Genomic DNA, 20,039 nt, shown 5'->3' on the forward strand with positions numbered 1-20,039 from the left:
TATGGGGAGCCTTGGGATCTGAGTTTGGGAGTGGTAGTGAGTGAGTTTGGGCATGGAGACGCTGGCTTCTGGTTAGTAAGAATTGTGCTGTGAAAGCCATACAAAACTCGGAGATCTGAAGTATGAGAGCCGAAGATTCAGTTTGGGCATATCTGAGGAAGCACCATGTGAACCTGTTTAATGGCCTCCTCTTAGGGGACAGAAGCCTGGAGTCCTCACCTTCTTCACAGCAGGAGCAGATAGGGTTCATATTCCACAGAGTCTGCATGAAGGAGGCATCCACCTGGAGTTCCCCACTTGCGGTTGACAGGTGCTGTGGGCAGCCAGGGTGTGGTGATCAGAGGTGATGTGGTTAGCAACAGCTGAGAATCGGTGGCCAACCCTCAGAGGCAGACGCCAGCAGATACACAGAGCAAGTTAGGAAAGGGTGGGGGAAGATGGCAGCCAAGTGGAGAGGTCGTCGGGGATGACAGATCTCAGTAATATGGATGTCAGAAACCCAGGAGTGGTGAGTCAGAACACGGGACCAGAGACCCACTGAGCAAGCCAATGATGAGATGGGGCAATAGAAGCCATCAGGGGGTAGGGTCACTCACCAGGTATCGCTCAGAGGAGACACTCACAAGGATGAGGTCATCCCCAACTCGAACCTTCTCTCCTTCAGACCTCTGCTTCGAGGCTGGGTGCATCGTCCACCAACAGGCCTCCCCTAGGAGTGGGGTGACCATCAGGATAATTGTTCCCCACAATGCTCTTCACCAGGGTTCTCACAGCCACCAAGCCTTCCAGACCCTGGAGTCCATAAATCCCCACCTCGTCTTCCTATATAGAATGTGCCCATCCCCCATGTCCACATGGACCCTCTACTCCACAGCCCCTGCTCCTGGCTGCACATGCCCACCTCTAGATCTCTGCAGATTTTCTGTTCCCTGATTTGGGACGCCCATCACATCCCCTGCCCGAAGCCCCCGCACCTGTGGCGTCTTCCTGTAATCCCACATCAAAGGCCAACTTGTCAGTCATGGATCGGGAGGTGGTGAGGCAACTCAGGTACTAGGGTGGGAGAGCACGGTCAGCCTCCTGACTGGCCTGCACCCTCTCCTCCGCCTGCACCCAGGGTTAGTACACTCACCATACGGCTGTGTGCGTGCCGGAGCAGGATGGCATGGCCATACAAGAGTGTCCTGTGTCCCCCGCCCTGGGATGACTGGAGGGGAAGAGATGGTATTGAGTGAGCATGGACTCCCAGATTTACAACATCTCCTAAAATACATGGCTTATTCACAAGTGGAGGGACGAACCCATACAATGGTATGCTCAGGCAGGAAGCCAGGAAGCCACAGCTCACACCCCCCAGCATACTGTCTACGTCCATTTCCTCATGTACAGACGCAGGGGCTGTCTCTGAGAAGCCTAGACATGGAGTGTTTTACACTCCCAAGGCCCAGAAGCTTGTAATCCTAGCACTAGGATCAGGAGTTCAAGATTAACCTCAGCTATTTAGAGAGTTTGAAGCCAGACTGGGATTCAGGAGGCTCTGTTTTTAAAGGAAAAAAAAAAATCTACAAAGGCCACCTTGCCATCATCCCACCTCTTTCCTCTTCTACACCAAGTCCCGAAGTCACCCAAAGAGCAAGATCTTCCTGAGAGAAAGTATCCCATCTACCGTAGCCCGTTGTAGAATCGCTGGGCTCTAATCTGTCTGCACCAGGACGGTCCTAGCTGGTTGCTAGTCATGTGACTCTCAACCATGGGGATAAAGCGACTCCTGGGTACTGCCACACACTCCCATGCATGAGGAGACTTGGCCCTTTGGAGGAGGGAGGTGAATCCAATTCCTTGCCGGCCTCATGCCTCCATCATGGCCCTCCCATGCCCATGCTCTGAGGGAGCCATGTCATGGGGCCGAATGTTCAGATGGCAGACCCACACTTGCGATGGAGGAAGGGGAGGGAAGATGTCCCATGCAGTGACGGGCAGGGGGAGGGAGAGGATAAAAAGAAGAGAAAGGAATGGACCAGGGAACAGGGGATCAGAAGCCCCTTGCTCCCTCCTTCCTTCCTGCCTGGCTTGTTCTGGGCTCCACAGCCCCTGACATCTGGGGTGGGGGAAATCCCCAGCCCCTGTGTTCAGGATGTGGGCCTGAGCAGCAGGCCTGGGGTCAGGAGTGATAGGAAAGACAGATGACACCCAAGGCTAGACCTACCCACTTATCCAAATTGAGGGCCTGTGGGGGGCAGGGCAGAGAGGGGAAGAAGAAGCACATGGTGAATGACCCCCAGATCCCCTCACTCATCCTCATCCCTGCCCCTTGCTCCTTGGAGGTGGAGCCTTACCTCTACACCGGCCTCCACAGTATTGGCCAGCATCTCCTGCAGGGCTCGAACTGACAGAGACTGCTCCAGGATAAAGCAGCAGATGGCCAGATCAGGGGGTACATTCTAAGGTGGGGCGAGTCAGTGTTACTGGAGCGGTAAGGCTCGCAAGCACTGTTTCCCACAACGTCTCACTCATTCCTTAACCTGAATAGTCACTCTCCCAGACACCCACACTCAACCCTCAGCACACAAGAAGCCCCAGATCCTGCCAGGCATCTCACACCAAATCTTTGCCAACAGCATAGGGAACACCATTTCTAGCCTCCTCCTTCAGATTCCTCCGACTCACCCAACTCCATAGAAACTTCCAGATCACCTGCCTCACTCCATCATTCTGTGTTCCCTGGTCTCAACTCTGAACTACTCCCATGATGTGCTTCCCTGAAAATCACCCAAAATCTCTCCAATCCTAGAAGAACATTACTTCTGGCCCTTGTTCCTGCCATACCATAGGACAGACAGGCAGATAGACACACTGCCCCTCAGATCCCTAAACTCCCTGCTCCTCAGATGTCTGTTGACACCACCCCACCACCACCACAGACTATCTCCTTTCAGTCCCCAGACCCTCTCCTCTGGTCCCCTCCCCTCTCACCTGACTACACCTCACAACCGGACTACAGGCTTCTCTGGCCTCTCGGTCTCCATGCCCTCCTGACAACCCTTGCTAAAATTCTCCTAGATACCGAGCCCTCCACTCTTGACTTCAAAGCCACCTGAATTTCAGATTCTAATTTCCCTCCATGCCTAGAGCCCTCAAAGCCACACACGTTCAGGTCCCTCATACTCTTCCCATCTTCCATGGGACACAGTCCTTTCCTGTTAGGTCCCCTTTCCTCTAAACTGCCTAGGTCCCCTCCTCCTTTGATCTTTGCCCCTCCTTCCTGAGACCCATGACCACCCATTCTCAGTGCCCACAGAAATCCTCCTTGACATCCAACCTTACCCTCACCCTTCACCATCACCTAAGACTCCGCCCTGACCCTAGACCCCGCCTTTCGTTCTTCAAACCCTGGTCCACCTACCTCAGATCCTGTCCCGCATTAGACTCCATCTCCACCTCAGATCCCACACTTTTCAGAGCCCCTATGCATACCTCAAATCTTATCCCACCTCAGGCCCTGCTTTTAACTCTTCAGACCAGGCTTGTCTCAGATCTTGCCCATCTTTAGACCACGCTCCATGCCAGGCTCCGCCCCTTCAGGTCTCACTCACGCACCGCCCATCTCAAAATTCTCCCATTTCAGGCCACGCCCCCTATTAGTGATCATTCTTTCCGATCAGCATCTCCCCCCCCCCACCCGCACCCCCCTTTCAGGCTCCAGAGCCTCTTTTAGAAGCGGACCCTGCCCTCCTCCGGTGCACTGTGCTCACAGACCTGCGCGTTGCTGGTGGGTTCGAGGAAGCAGAGGCGATTACCGAAACCCTCAGCGGCCAGACACAACTTGAGCTGCTCCTTGAGCACGGTGGCGCTGCACTGCAGGACCACTTCGTCGTCCTGGGAAAACAGAGGGACGAGGTTCCTTGGTGGGAACCAGAAAGGACAGAAGACACTGTCTGCCATGGAGCTGGTTCTTTCTACTTGTAGAAAAGATAACCTCCACACCAGCAGGGCTCCATTTGTTTATCTGGTTGGTTGGTTGCTTGTTCATTTATTTTTAAGCCAGCGCTTTTTTAAGTTTTCCAGCTTGCCTTGATCCTAGAATCATGAGAGACTCCTGCCTCAGTTGTTGGAATTAACTGGCATGTGCCCCCATGCCTCACTTCACTTTATTTTTTTTTAGAGATTTATTTATTTAATATATATAAGTACACTGGAGCTGTCTTCAGACACACCAGAAGAGGGCATCAGATCTCATTACAGATGGTTGTGAGCCACCATGTAGTTACTGGGACTTGAACTCAGGACCTCTGGAAGAGCAGTCAGTGCTCCTAACCGCTGAGTCATCTCTCCAACCCCCCTCGCTTCACTTTAAAATAGAGAAACTGAGGTTTAAGGGAGTCGAAATCTAGTTCCTCTCTAAAGGCCTCCTAACGGAGGGTCTGCAAGGTGACACAGTGTGGCAAATATCAACTTTCTTACAAATTAAATGTTTTGGGGTGCTTTCTTTGATTTTGTTTTGTTATTGTTTTCTCTTTCCTTCTTCTTCTTCTTCTTCTTCTTCTTCTTCTTCTTCTTCTTCTTCTTCTTCTTCTTCTTCTTCTTCTTCTTCTTCTTCTTCTTTTTCTTCTTTTCTTTTTTGAAACAGGGTTTCTCTGGCTGTCCTGGAAATTTTTCTGTAGACCAGGCTGGCCTCAAACTCACAGAGATCCACCTGCCTCTGTCTCTAGAGCTCTAGGATCAAAGGCATGCACCACCATAGCCAGGACAATTTTTAATTTTTATTTGTTTATTTATTTATTTATTTATTTATTTATTATTTTGGTGTTTGTTTTGTTTTCGCAGCAGAGTATCAAGTAGCCAAGGCTAGCCTCAAATTTTCCCTGTAGTCAAGGATGACACTGAGCTCCTGACACTTCTGCCTACACTTCCCAAGTGTTGGGATCTCCAGGGTGTACCACTTTGCCCAGCAAATTATTCCGTTATGTAACAGAGAAAACTAGTTCAAGAAATTTACAGATGGAGCTGGAGGGATGGCTCAGTGGTTAAGAACCCTGGCCGTTCCGTCTGCCTTGAGGTGTCATTGGCCAGGGAGAGATACCCACCCTCAGCCCCAGCCCCAGCCCCAGCCCCAGCCCCGCACCCGAGGCAGATGGGAAAGCTGGTCCACCTCCCACTTGGTGGCTGCAGCACTGAGGGGAACAGGGAGCAGGCCCCATTCCTTGCCGGGCAGCACAATAGAGCTGGCTTTGGTGGCATGGGTGGCAATAAGCTTGCACAGAGGATGTGAAAGCTGGAGAATGGGCCCTGCCCCTTGCTGGCTGCAGTGTTAGGTGAACTAGTCAAGGCAGTGCTGGAGAGCCTGCCCTGGTGGCGTGTGAGGGAAAGCTAGCGGGCCGAGCAACTCCGCTACCTCCCAGGCCCAGATCTGGGGCTTCGAGGTGGCCCACCCCAACATCTACCCCATCTATGAACAGCTGGAGCACATGAAGGAGACCACCATACAGATCCAAAGCTGCGGATCTCCATGACACAGGGCGAACAACAGGACATCCGAGAGGAGTCCTGGTGAGGATCCAGTATTGATAGCGAAGCAGAAGCCAGAGGCCTCTAAACAGACTGATGACTCATTGCATTCAACGTTTGCAAGTAAAGACCTGTGGACAGAGAAGTGTGCTGGGGGACACACTGGGGCACACTGTGCTTTCATGACCAGAGGCTGTTTTGTTTCATTTTGTTTATTTAATTTTTTTTTATTTTCTTTTGGTGGAGAAGATGAAAGGACAGAGAAGGCAGATACGAGGGGATGGGGAGAAGGGTGGGATTGGGGTCCATGATGAAATTCACAAGGAATCGAGAGAGAGAGAGAGAGAGAGAGAGAGAGAGAGAGAGAGAGAGAGAGAGAGAGAAAGAGCTTGGACATTACTTAGCAAGACTTCACTGGCTGTCTTATGCTTACTGAGAGCTTCCGCTCATTTAACAGAGACTTCTTGAATATGACTTACCTGCCAGGCATAGAATACATAACATCAAATACAGGAGGGAAACCCTGCCCCCAGCGAGCTAACATGCTCTGTGTATGACAACATCTATAAACAGGTCAGTAAGTACTTAAGCTTATAGTTAGTGGTAGGTGTTCTGGGGGGAAAAAATCAGTCAGTGTGATGTAACAATGTAGCATCGAGGTAGGTGGGACATGGGGAGGGGAAGTGACACACAGCTAGCCAAGAAGATGACCTTTTGACCTTTGGGTCTTGTCCAACTAGAAAGGAGCAGAGCTGTTCATCTGTAGGGAAGAATGTTCCACTGAGTGTAGGAGGTACTAAGGACTGACAAGTGAGATGGAATCCTGGGAACGGCAGGACTAAGGGGTGACACGAGGTCAGAGGTCACTTTGAAATTTTATTGGGTGTTTTTTTTTTCCTCCCATTTCTCTGGATAAGGAAATTGAGCTCAGACACAAACGTTCAAATCATTTTCCCAAACAGAGAAGGCAAGCGAGTGGCAAAGCCAGCATGTAAATCAGAGCCTGGAATCTAATCGTGACAGCAAACCTAATCACACAGAGTCGACGCCCACGGTCTCCTGCATGAGGAGGAACTGAGGAGGAACCCTGTTCCAAATGCTGCTTCCCAAACTGGTTAAAAGGATGTACACTTGGCATCCCAGCAACCCCAGGAGCCGAGGCAGAGGGATTGCTTGAGTCCAGGAGTTCAATACCAGCCTGGAGAATAGAGCAAGTCCCTATCTTGATAGATAGATAATAGATAAATGATAGACAGACAGATGCTAGATAGATAGATAGATAGATAGATAGATAGATAGACAGACAGACAGACAGACAGACAGACGGCTAAATGAGTAGATGATTGGTAGATAGTCGACGGAAGAACAGACTACAATTAAATAGTGAAGTTTCGGGGTTGGGGATTTAGCTCAGTGGTAAAGCACTTGCCTAGGAAGCACAAGGCCCTGGGTTCGGTCCCCAGCTCCGGGGGAAAAAAAAAAAAAAAGAACTAAATAGTGAAGTTTCCAAAGCCAGGAGTAGCTGGGCAGAAGGGTCACACACCTTTCATCCCAGCATGTGCGGGGGTAGGGGGACAAAGAAAGTCACATATCTATGAGTTCGAGTCCAGCCTGGTCTACAGAGTGAGTTCCAGAACAGTCAGAGCTAGGCAGAGAAACCGTCTCGAAAACAAACGAAAAAGAAAATAAAGAAAAAACAAAGCTAAGCAAGATGGTTCAATGCCTTTTGTTATTCCAAATATTTTAGACAAGGAGGCAGGAGGATGTAGAGCTCAAGGTCATCCTCCTCAAGGTCATCCTCCTCAAGGTCATCCTCCGAAAGGAAGACCTAGGAAGTCTGAGAGCAGCCTGACTATATGGGACGATGTCTCAAAAACAAGCAAGCAAAGGAATAACCACCACCACCACCACCACCACCTCCACCACCATCATCACCACCACCACCACCACCACCTCCACCACCATCATCACCACCACCACCACCACCAACACCACCACCACCACCACCACCACCTCCACCACCATCATCACCACCACCACCAACACCACCAACACCACCACCAACACCAACACCACCACCACCACCACCACCAACACCACCACCACCAACAACAACAACAACAACAGCGAAACGCTAAAAGCAGCTTCCTCAGACCCCAGTATCCCATTACCACCAGGCCCATGCTAGAACCTGCCTCAGTGATTCGGGGTCTGCAGGGAAACTGAACGTTTACCCATCCCCCTGCCCTCTAGATCCAGAGGCCACTGCATTCAAAGCAAGTGAAAAGATCAGCCTGGCTATGGCCAGTGCCCTTAATAATCAAAGAAAATAAAACAAGAACCAGAAAATAACATGTCTGGTCTTATATCAGGGTGATTGACATGCTATGAAAGTTGTTATTAAAAATAGTTGTGTTGGGGTTGGGGATTTAGCTCAGTGGTAGAGCGCTTGCCTAGCGATCGCAAGGCCCTGGGTTCGGTCCCCAGCTCAAAAAAAAAAAAAAAAAGTTGTGTTGGGCCTGGAAAGATGGCTCAGTGGTTAAGAATGCACTTCCAGAGGTCCTGAGTTCAATTCCCAGCACCCACATGGTGGCTCACAGCCATCTGTAATGGGATCCAATCCCCTCTTCTGGTGTGTCTGAAGACAGCTACAGTGTACTCACATATCATATATGTACTCATGTATCAAGAAAAAGAAATGGTGATTTTTAGAAAATAGGTGTGTTGGACCTTTCGCCGTCTGTTGCAGAATCTGATGTTGCCTGTGGCCTTGGTAGGGCTAAGATGTCTCAAAGCCTTATCAAGGATGTCTGGATGGGTGGGTATGGGGTTAATGATCCTCATCGCTTCTAAAGTCAGGAGTGCTGATAAAAGAAAGCTTTGGGGGCTGGAGAGATGGCTCGGCGGTTCAGAGTGATGACTGCTCTTCCAGAGGTCCTGAGTTCAATTCCCAGCAACCACATGGTGGCTCACAACCATCTGTAAAGAGATCCGATGCCCTCTTCTGGTGTGTCTGAAGACAGCTACAGTGTACTTAAATATAATAAATAAATAAATCTTTTTTTAAAAAAAAAAGAAAGAAAGCTTTGAAAGGCTCCAGTCCTGTGCCTGCCCATGGCCACTAACCGCTCCCTGCGCCCACTCAAGATGAACATATTGGTTAAACTTAAGCAAACTGTGTTTGATGGGGACATGGAACATCACTGAATACCTACCTACCATTTACAATGTGGCATTAATAAATGTGTCTGAGGGGGAAAAATCGGTGTGGCAAGATGGGTGGTGTGTGCACACATCTTTAATCCCAGCACTCGGGAAACAGAGGTGGAGGGTTTCTAAGTTCTGGGCCAGCCTGGTCTACAGAGAACAACACAGAGAAACCCTGCCTCAAAAAAAAAGCCAATCTCCCCAAAAGAAAAATACTGGAGGAGCAGAGGTAGGTGGATCATAGTGAGACGAGTATGACCTGCATTGGGAATTCTAGGCTAGCCAGGACTATACAGAGACCTTATTTTTAGTGAGTGTGAATGTTCACTGGGATTGTATGTAGTATCAAAATAGTGGGGTTGGGGATTTAGCTCAGTGGTAGAGCGCTTGCCTAGCAATCGCAAGGCCCTGGGTTCGGTCCCCAGCTCCGAAAAAAAGAAAAGAAAAAAAAATAGTGAAGATGTGGCTAACTCCGCATGCACAAGTGCAGATACACGTGTTGGTGTCAGGAACTGCTTTCGCCTCCAGCAGTGACGTCACCTGGTCACCTGCGCATCTGTTGCCACGGCAATGGTCACACATTCCCAGCAAACCTTTGGTTGAGCTCCCACCTTCACCTGGGAGCAGTTGCGTCACATTTCAAATGAAAGGCAGATCTTTCCTGCCCCCTTCCTCTTTTCTCTCTCTCTCTTCTTCCTCTCTTACCACCGCCCCCATCCCCTGTCTACGCCATCCCAATAAACCTCCTCCACGTGAGACCGTGTTGGCCTGGTGCGGTTTGTCCAGACACGAGCCTCGATTTCCATCCCGACAACAAGCAAATATGTGATATGGGATCCTCCACAAAAGGGATTCAAGCTAAGATACATGCTGCATGTCAAAAAATATCCTGAGCACACATCACATATGAAATTCTAGTGGTGGTTGATAACATGTGGGTAGGAGAAGGCGCGGACCTAGTGATTGCTGGGAAGGGCGGGAGGGGCCTCTGGGGTGAAGGAAGTTTCACCATGCTGGTTACTTTGTTTGCAAAATGTGTCAAAACCCACCTACACCAGACACAGCGGGACTTGAGAGGTAGAAACAAAAGGATCAGGAGTTCAAGGTCATCCTTGGCTATGTGTCAAGTGTGAAGCCAGCTTTCCGTACATACAAATCCTCTCAAACACCACCCTGTTGTTTGAATCTGTATAATTTGCAGCTTGTCAGTTATGCCACAGTCAAGTTGACACCAAGCCTCCCTAGGTTACTTAGGCTGGTCTCGAACTCCACAACCTCCTTTAAAGTTGGAATTTTCTTTTTGTTTAACGATACCAATAAATATGTAAAGAATGGCTTGGGTTGCAAAGCAGATTCTTTCTTATAGGGGGGATATAACGCAATCAAGATTTTTTTTTTCTTAAAGAAAATACCACACAACCTCAGGAACCTTGAGGCAAACAGACCCAGGCTGGGGCCGTTGACCCCCTGACACTGACTACTCTAGCAAGCCTGGGTCCAGATCTCCTCTGTTGAAAGCAAGACTTGGTCTCCCAGGGCACTCAGAGATGCCACTTCCTGGCCTTGACCTTGGGCAAGTTTACCACTTGGGGCTTGGTTTCCCTCAAATCTCCCAGGGAGATAAAGATAGGGCCCTACCTCAGAAGATAGGGCAATGAGAATATAATTAGACACCTCAGGAGGCCGAGGCCCTGGGCATGGGGCCTAGTGTAGAGTGACTGCTCAGGAGCTGGGAGCCATTGGCTTTTTAGGGCAGTGGAAGGCCATGGTGTAGGCTAAGGGGCTGGGGCTGGGAGATGTCCTCCTCCGGTGGCTTCACATCCAGCTGTCCCCATCCTTCATTACCAGCCCCAGCTGTTTGTTCCTCCCTCCCAAGAAACCGGACCCAGCCTGCCAAGGTCCTATTCTGGGTCAGGAATGCTGTGTCAGCATTTCTGCCCAGACCCAGGATCTAGGGGAAGAGGAAGAGTGCAGGGTCAGCAGACCTGGCCCCAAAGAGAGACCATCTCCCATACCCCAACCCCCATGTCGGCCCGGGGGAGGGTATGGTGGGAAGGACTAAGAAAGAGGCAGCCCCTCCCCCCTCTTGTCCCCTCCCTGTCCCCTACCCAGAGCCCAGAAAAGAGTGCTATTCTGGGAGAGACACCTGTTGTCCCAAGTCCCATCCCTGCCCCCAGCTAGGGATCCGAGATTTAGGGAGACAGGACCAGAGGGACAGCAAAATGCAGAAGGCTAAAGCCAAGGGACAAGAGACAAAGACAGAGACAGAGACAGAGACACAAGACATACCAAGGAGCTGGAAGAGACTTTATCACCATACCCTCAGAGGCCACACTACTTGATCCTCCTCACCAAAACCGAGGAGGAAAGTACATTTACGATCCAAGAGACCCCTAAGGAGACCTCCAAAAGCGGGGAGTAGAAAAGAAAGGTATTGTCCAGTCCACCCCAGCCCCCTTCCCAAGAATTTAAATAGGTCAAAGCCTGGAGCAAGACACAAATGAGGACTGGGGTGGCGGGGTGGCGGTGGAGGACGGCTAAATTAAGCCGAAGAATTAGAACCACCTTCCTCAAGTGCCTGCTTTCAGAATGGCGGGAGGGGGGTGGTGCTCCCTCAATGACCCCAAATCTCTTATGTCAGAAGAGGGCTTCTGAGGATCCCACCTCCTCCTGCCCACTCAGTCCTCCTAAGTCCTGCTAATTCTCCGTGGTCGAAAAGGTGATGAGAAAAGACGTTAACAACAAAGTGACCTCGATTTCAGAGACCACCAGCAAGCAGGGAAGAGACAGAGAGGGACTCTCAGAAAAGTAAGCAAGAAATCGCCCCAAAGCCTCCTGACCCAGACAAAACATACCGTCCGCAAAAACTGGACCTCGTCCTCGCCTTCACCTCCTCCATCACCCATGATGGCAATCCCCGGGTGTCCCGGGCTAAGGTCTGAGGATGGCGAGAGAGGGCTGCAGGCTGGGCGGGTGGGTTGAGGGCGGGCTGGGGTCCGAGACCTCTAGGGGAGCCAGAGGCACCCGCGAGGGAGATGGAACTGCAGGAAGCATGCCCTGTGCAGGACTCAGATGCAAGGAGGTCCCCGCCCCACCGCACACCCATTGGGCAAGTATGGGACAGGCCACGCCCCCGTCCAGAACCCCGCCCACAGCACAAACTTGGTGGAAGATGTTCGCTTCAGTGGTCTGGGTCTCTAGAAAGTAGCCGAGTGGCCATGACCACAGTGAGATATCATGTATATATGTGTTTAGTTAGCTCTCCCTCTCCCTCTCTCTGAATAGCATGTTCCTCAGGATGGCCTTAAACTCGTATGTAGTCAAGGATCATCTTGAACATCTGGCCCCATCTGATTTCAAACCCTGGGTCACTTGCATGCTAGGCAAGCATTCTACCATTGGGCTACACCCTCAGCCTAGTTCCACCCTTTCTTTTTTTTTTTTTTTTTTTGGTTCTTTTTTTCGGAGCTGGGGACCGACCGAACCCAGGGCCTTGCGCTTCCTAGGTAAGCGCTCTACCACTGAGCTAAATCCCCAGCTCCAGTTCCACCCTTTCTTAATGGCTAAACTGAGCTTTATCCTTGCCACAGAATAACACAGTTGTGCTTGGATGCACACCACATCCCCTAACGTTAAAAAAAACAAAAAACAAAAAACAAAAAACCACTTAGTGTCAGACATAGTGGTACGGCTCCTCATCCAAGTTCTGAAGAGATCGAGGCAGGAGGATTGTAAATTTGGAGCTGGGGCTGTATAATAAGACCCTGTCTCAAAACGGAGACAAAAACAGGGTTGCAGTCATGTCTCAGTCGATAGAGTTTATCTAGCTGTCACAAAGCCCCGGGTTCCATCCAGCACCACACAAACTGGGTGTGGCGGTGCTCGTCTGTAATTCCAGCAAGCAGAAAGTTGAAGACAAGAGGATCAGTAACTCAAAGCCATCCTCGCCTCCCTAGCTAGTTAGAGGCCAGCCTGTGCTACATGATACCCTGTGTGTGGGAGAGAGGGGAAAAGGGGGAGAAAACACCAGTCTGACCTTGAACTCACAAACATCCCAAGCCTCCGCCTCCTAGCACTGAGATTAAACAAATGTGTCACCCCACCCCGAGCCCCCAGCTAAAAACTGCCTTTTGGAATAGTCCTGGCTGATGTCCCTTACCCACCTGTTGCATTTCAGGTGTGAGCTAAGATCTTTTTATTACCACCCTGCTATTATTGGCATCCTTAACAGCAGAAAATAAAAGCACGTGTTCCCGGCGGGGACCTCCTGAATGCCTTGTAGTCCCCAGGGTAACCTCTAGGGGGCACACTTTCCCCGTTCTCACAGTGCCAAGTCTGCAGATGCGAAGAGCTGAGTTTGAGAGATGGAGTCAGGCACCTTACACAACATCACAGAGGCTGAGCTGGGATCTAGACCTAAAGATTGGGTTCCTAACCGCTACACTTCAACACCTCCATATCTTCATATGTTTTTCTTTTCTTTTTTTTTTTTTTTTGAGCTGGGGACCGAACCCAGGGCTTTGCGCTTCCTAGGTAAGCGCTCTACCACTGAGCTAAATCCCCAGCCCCATGTTTTTCTAATTTAGCCATGTGGAGGTACATGTCTGTAACCCTCCACTCTAGGAGGTAAAGGTAGAAGGATTAGGAATTCCAGGCCAGCCTTGGCTACATAGTACATTCCAGGCCAAACTGCATTACATGAATCTCTAGCTCAAAAATTAAAAAAAAAAAAAAAAAAAAGAGGCAGGATGGTGGCGCATGCCTTTAATGTCATCCCTTGGGAGGCAGAAGCAGGCAGAGCTTGGTAAGTTTGAGGCCAGTTTAGCCTACAGAGTGAGTTCTAGGCCAAACAGAGCTATATATGATCACCTGTCTCAAAAATAAAATAAATAAGGGCCAACAAGATAACTCAGCTAGTGGACTGCTTGCCCCCAAACCTGATGATGATCTGAATTCAATCCCAACGACCCAAATAATAGAATGAAGAAAGGGCTCCATAAGATGACTGTTTACCTTCACATGGCAGCCATGGTGGTGTGGGCAACCTACACACACACAGACACACACATATATACATACACACATGCACACACACATACACACATGCATACACACAGACACATACATGCATACACACACAGCCACACACAGCCACAGCCACACACATACATACACACACGCACACACATATACATACACACATGCACATACATACACACATGCACACATGCACACACATACACACATGTACACACACATACATACACGCACACACACAGCCACACACATACATACACACATGCACACAATACATGCACACACACATACACACATGTACACATACACATACATACATGCACACACACATCCACACACAGCCACAGCCACACACACACATGTACACACACATACATACACATGCACACACATACACACATGCATATACACAAACACATACATGTACACACACATCCACACACAGCCACAGTCACACATGCACACACGCACACACACATATACATACATACACACATTCACGCATACACACATACACAGAGACATATACATATACACACATACACATACACACACATACATACTCACACAAAATAAATGTTGTAATGTAATTTTAAAAAATAGCTGGAGAGATGGTTCAGAAATTAAGAGCGCCTGCTGTTCTTGCAGAGGATCTGGATCATCTTCCCAGCACACACATGGTAGCTCACAACCATTTATAACTTAAGTTCCGGGGGATCTGATGGCCTCTTCTGACCGCCTCAAACACCAGGCAATAATGCTCATAAGCATAACATTAGATAAATCTTAGAGATAAACTAAGGCGGGGTGGGCAAGATGTAGCCAGTTAGTAGGCTGCTTGCCCGGTGTGCAAAGAGCCTTGTGTTTGGTCCCCAGCACTATATTAAACATACCTGGTTGTGCACAGAAATCCCAGCACTTGGCGTGTAGGCAGGAGAATCAAGACTTCAAGCTCATCCCCATCTACACAGCAACTTAGCCTGGGCTACAGAAACCCTGTTTCAAACAAACAAAATGTGTGTGTAAACATCTTCTCAAAAGGGCTTAGGCCCACGCCTTTAGTCCCAGCACTTGAGGCAGGTGGATCTCTGTGAGTTCAAGGCCAACCTGGTCTACAGAGTGAGTCCTAGTCCAGCCAGATCCTGTCAATCAATAAATCAATAAAATGGGGGCTGGGGATTTAGCTCAGTGGTAGAGCGCTTACCTAGGAAGCGCAAGGCCCTGGGTTCGGTCCCCAGCTCCGAAAAAAAGAACCAAAAAAAATCAATAAAATGATGAGGATATTCAATAATAGAACACTCAATTAGCATATTTAGACAAAGCAGTATCTTGGAGATGGTGTAATTGCGGAACAAGTACGGGAGCTGATTTGTTTGTTTGCTTGCTTGTTTATATGAGGCCAGAAGAGGGCGTTGGGTCTGCTGGGACTGCAGTTACAGCTAGTTGTAAGCCACCATGTGTGTCTAGGGCTTGAACCCAGGTTCTCTGGAAGAATAGTCAGTGCTCTTAACCACGGAGCCATTGCCAGCTCCTAAGGACCTGCTTTCAAATCCCCAGAACTCACAGAAAATTGTGGCATTGCAGCTGTAACCCCATTGCTTGGACCATGAGAGGGAGGTGGAGATTGAGAGTCTCCGGGGCTTGCTGACCTGCTATCCTGCCATGTGCAGAGAAGAGGAAACAAGGCAGAAAGTAAGAGTTAATGCCAAGGCTCTCCTCTGACCTCCATAAAACGCTTCTGGACGCACGCACGCTCACACACACACACACACGCACGCACACACACACACACAAACTTAAACCAGTACTCTACCATTCAACAAAACTGTATTAAAATACTTTTCAATGTAGATATTGCTTGTTAAACACTGGCAATAATACACTTGCATTAAACTGAATCTAAATTTGTTTTTTGGTTTTTTTGTTTTGTTTTTGTCTTTTGGTGTTTTGGGTTTTGGTTTTTTTGTTTTGTTTTGTTTTGTTTTGTTTTGTTTTTTGGGATATGGCCTTATTGTGTAGCTCTGGCTAGTCTCGAGCTTCCTATATAGACTAAGCTGGCCCTGAACTCACATAGATCCACCTGCCTCTGCCTCCGCCCCTGCCTCCTCCTCTGCTGGGATAAATTGGCAGTATTGTATTATTGAATTATATAATTCAGTGATCCATTATATAATATGTAGTTATATATATTGTTTATTATATGGTACAATGTAACTTTGTGTTATATTTCATACATTAAATAGTTGCATGGTAAATATTTTTCCTTAAATGTTTAAAACATTTAGAATATTCTAAGCAAAACGTGGAATTATTCTGTGTCATAATGATCCACATCATAGAAAAAAAAATAAGATTTTGACGGTGTTTCTCGGGCCTTTAGTCATGACTATGTTTTAAGGCTTCTTCTTCCGAGGATGGCCATGGCGGCTTCGAGGGACTTTCTGGTGACAAGCCCCTTTTGCTTATCCACCCTTCCCTGTCCATAGGTGCCCTGGGGGTGATTCCTGTGACCAGCCTTGCCCATATCACCTAGGGTGATAAATCCTTTTGCCAATTTGACTGGGTTTGGGAACACTTCAGAAGACCGAGCCTCGGGTATGTCTGGGAGGGCATTTCCAGAACGGCTTAACTGAGGAAGACAGACCTGTCCTGACTGATGGGCTGTGTCTTCTGAATAAGAGGCGCGTACCTGCTCAGCAGCAATGTTCCTCTCTGCTTCCTGACTTCAGGTACACTGCGACCAGCTGCCTCACGCTCCTGCAGCCCTGGTGGTCTTGGGCTTTCACAGAAGAACCAGAACAAATCCTTCCTTCCTAAGTCATTTGTCTTTTATCTGCATAATGAGAAGAGTGATGAGCCATCTGCCCCCTTGTGGAATTGACACCGTTTTGGTATGAACCACCCAGAACCTACTTGCTAGGTGATACCATATACACAATTCCTCTAAGCAGCCTGGGTAATGACTGCCTGCTGTCACTATGCAAAGATTTCAGTCTCTATCTCCCGACCTCAACTTGGCATCTTCTGGCTTCTCACTGGTGTGTGTGCATGGGGGGGGGGGGTGTGTGTGTCACATGAGTGCATGTTACTGCGGATGAACATGTGTGCCCTCGTGCAGGAGGGCAGAGACTATCTTAGCCAATGTTGGCTGGAGCTCACCATTATTAGGGTGGCCTGGATGGCCAGCAGGACCCAAGGATCGACCTGCCATTCGGGATTAAAGAGCGCATGCCGCCTTGCCTGGTTTTTTTGGTGGGGACTAGAGCTCGAAGTTGGGTCCTCATGCCTGTGTGGCCATCTTCCCAGCTCCTGGCTGCTTGTCTAACAGACTTACTTTTCCTGTCTAACCAGCTCTTATTTGTGCTTCTTTTTCCATGGTGCCTCATGGGAAGACGTCTACTCTGTTATCGAAGGCAGTGCCTTTCTGACTTGTGGGTTTCTGCTTTGACTCAGATGGCCCCGCTTCCTTTGCGGTCACCGATGTTCTTAGGGGTGTGAGTGACCATCCAGAGGGCCTTGGAGGCCGAGTCTTCGTGTACAAGTGCCAAGGTCCTCAGGACCTAGAGATACTGTCACACTGAAGGCTGAATGGGGTCTAGGGGAGATGGGGGGGGGGAGAGAGAGAGAGAGAGACTGTACTAATAACAGATTGCTGTACTTGAGACAGGCAGGAGACACAGGAAGCAAAGATCCAGGCAGAGAGGGAGGGAGGATCCAACTAGGGCACTATTTGATGGAAAACTAAAGTAGGCCTTCTTGCCTGTGTGAAAAGAGTCCCACGGTGAACACATTTGATGGAAAAGAAAAGATCAAACACACTCTCCTGAAAGTGCGGCTGCAGTGAAGCCACTAAAGTACTAGGTTTGGCAGAATCATTTTACTATGACCCATTTATCCTACTCCCCATTTTATATGTGTGTGTGTGGTATATATATATATATATATATATATATATATATATATATATATATATATATATAGTCTGCATGGTTGTTTTGCCTACATGTACGTGTGTCTAGTCCCTCAGAAGTCAGATGAGAATGTTGCCCGCTCAGGTCCTCTGGGAGACCACTGAGTCACCTCTCCAGCCCTGAAGTATATCCAAGCAAGGAACGCCACTGTCCACTGTAAGAAAGTCAATGAACAAATCATTGCATCAGCACACAATGAAAGACAAAACAGCCACAGAAAGGAAGTGTAATCAAACAAACAGCCTGGAAGACTAGCAAAGATCAAAGATACGGAAAAGAAACGACACAATCCATGAGCCCACGTATATAAGGTTGCTTTTTTAAGATTTGTTTTTCTTAGTTTTAACTTCCTGCAGGGGCTTGTGCCAGCCTGTGAGTGCGTGCACAGTGAGGGCGGTGCCTTCAGAGGCCAGGGTGTGTTTAGCTCCATGATGGGATGCTGGGAACTGAACTCCAGTTCTCTGGAAGAGTGGACAGTACTCTTAACTGCCAAGCCATCTCTCCAGCCCCTACATACAGTTGAAAAAAAACCCTACTCTGTGCATATCAGGCTGCAGATAAATCATAGGAGACAGTGACGGGAACTAAGAGAGATTAAGAATGTTCTGGCGGTCGGGTGTGGTGGCTCATGCACGCGTTTCGTTCCAGCACTCGAGAGGCAGAGGCAGACCTCCTAAGTGAATTCAAGGTCAGCCTGATCTACACAGTATGGTCCAGGATAGCCAGGGCTACACAGAAGAAAAAAAATATTTAGGAGTTAATTGACTTTTTTGGTTTTGGATTGTGGGTGGGGGTAATGGGGGGTCTAGCTCCAGTCTAGACCAGGTTAGTCTTGAACTCACAGAGATCTGTCTGCCTTAGGTCCCTGACCTCGACCTCTGAGGGATGGAAGCATGCAACACCAGGTCCTGCTAGTGTCCTGTTCTTGATTTGAGTGCCGTTGGAGTTTCCTCATTTAGTGACAATTTGTCAACTGGAATTATCAACATGTGCTCTTTTTTGGTACTTCCATTAAAAATATGTCAAGTATGACACATTTAGATAAAAGAACAAAATGTACACACTCCATAAAGTCTGTTTCCATGGGCACAAAATTTTATATAAATACATACATAATACACACACATATAATATATACACACACATATATAACACATACATACACATGTATATAACACACACATATATATACACACTCACACATATATACACACATACACACATACATACACATATATACATACATACACATATATATACACACATACATACACATATATAACACACATATATACACACTCACACATATATACACACACATATGTACAAACATACATATACATATATACACACACATACACACACACACATACACACATGCACACATGAAACAGTTGAAACAAAACCAAACACTGTAAAGTACTGTTCATAGCAGCCTAAGAGGAGCAATGGAGGGAGAGGGGACTTTGAAACAGTCATGGTCATTCTGGCTGGGCATGGTGGTGCCCACCTTAAATCCTAACACTGGGAAGACAGAGGCAGAGTGATCTTTGAGTTCAAGGCCACCCTGGCCTGCAAAGCTAGTGCCAGCCAGAGCCACACAGAGAAACCTTGTCTCCAAAAACTAAACAAAGCCTCAACGTTTTGTCTGCTTTTAAAGCTGAACAAAGGGCTGGAGAGATGGCTCAGTGGTTAAGAGCACTGGCTGCTCTTCCAGAGGTCCTGAGTTCAATTCCCAGCAACCACATGGTGGCTCACAACCATCTGTAATGAGATCTGATGCCCTCTTCTGGTGTGTCTGAAGACAGCTACAGTGTACTTATATATAATAAATAAATAAATCTTTTTTTTAAAAAAAAAGCTAGATAAAGGGGCTGAGGAGAGGGCTTAGGGCTTAGTTCTGTCCGTAACATTTTTTTAATATAAAAAGATAACCTGGGGAATTGAAGGGGAAGCTCAGTAGGTAGGGTGCTTGCCCAGAACATGCAAAGGCCTCAGCACTGTGTGAAGTAGGCATGGTGAGCCCCAGTCACAATTCCAGCACTCAGGAGATGGAGGTAGGTTATCCTCAGCTACAAAGAGAATTTGAGGTTAGATGATCTACATGAAAAATTAGCGCGCATGCACACACACATGCACGCACATGCACACACACACACACGCACACACACGCGAACACACGTGCACACACATGCACACACATGCACACACATGCGCACATGCACACACACATGCACACATACACACATGCACACACATGCACACGCACACACACGCGCACACATACACGTGCACACACACACATGCACACACGCCCAC

The 20,039-nt window shown here is 48.4% G+C and overlaps 2 protein-coding genes across 5 annotated transcripts in view; one reads left to right on the plus strand and one right to left on the minus strand.

The window, feature by feature from the left end:
- Ryr1 (ryanodine receptor 1) overlaps positions 1–11,755 on the minus strand; it is a 131,228-nt gene extending 119,473 nt beyond the window's left edge. For 3 of the 4 annotated variants that reach the window (XM_039100854.2, XM_039100852.2, XM_039100853.2), the window contains exons 1-7: positions 11,568–11,750; positions 3,757–3,876; positions 2,337–2,441; positions 1,133–1,207; positions 975–1,053; positions 597–709; positions 220–313 (exon numbers count right to left, since the gene is read on the minus strand). In XM_039100854.2, the coding sequence (XP_038956782.1) occupies positions 220–313; positions 597–709; positions 975–1,053; positions 1,133–1,207; positions 2,337–2,441; positions 3,757–3,876; positions 11,568–11,618 (637 nt within the window). In that variant the 5' untranslated portion in view covers positions 11,619–11,750. Of the gene's footprint in view, positions 1–219; positions 314–596; positions 710–974; positions 1,054–1,132; positions 1,208–2,336; positions 2,442–3,756; positions 3,877–11,567 lie in introns of all 4 variants that reach the window. The other variant, NM_001419537.1, reaches the window with a different exon arrangement.
- LOC103689966 (MARCKS-related protein-like) overlaps positions 1–20,039 on the plus strand; it is a 980,777-nt gene that overhangs the window by 471,688 nt on the left and 489,050 nt on the right. The window lies entirely within an intron of this gene.

This window comes from Rattus norvegicus, chromosome 1 (assembly GCF_036323735.1).
Source record: "Rattus norvegicus strain BN/NHsdMcwi chromosome 1, GRCr8, whole genome shotgun sequence".
Taxonomy (NCBI): Eukaryota; Metazoa; Chordata; class Mammalia; order Rodentia; family Muridae; genus Rattus; species Rattus norvegicus.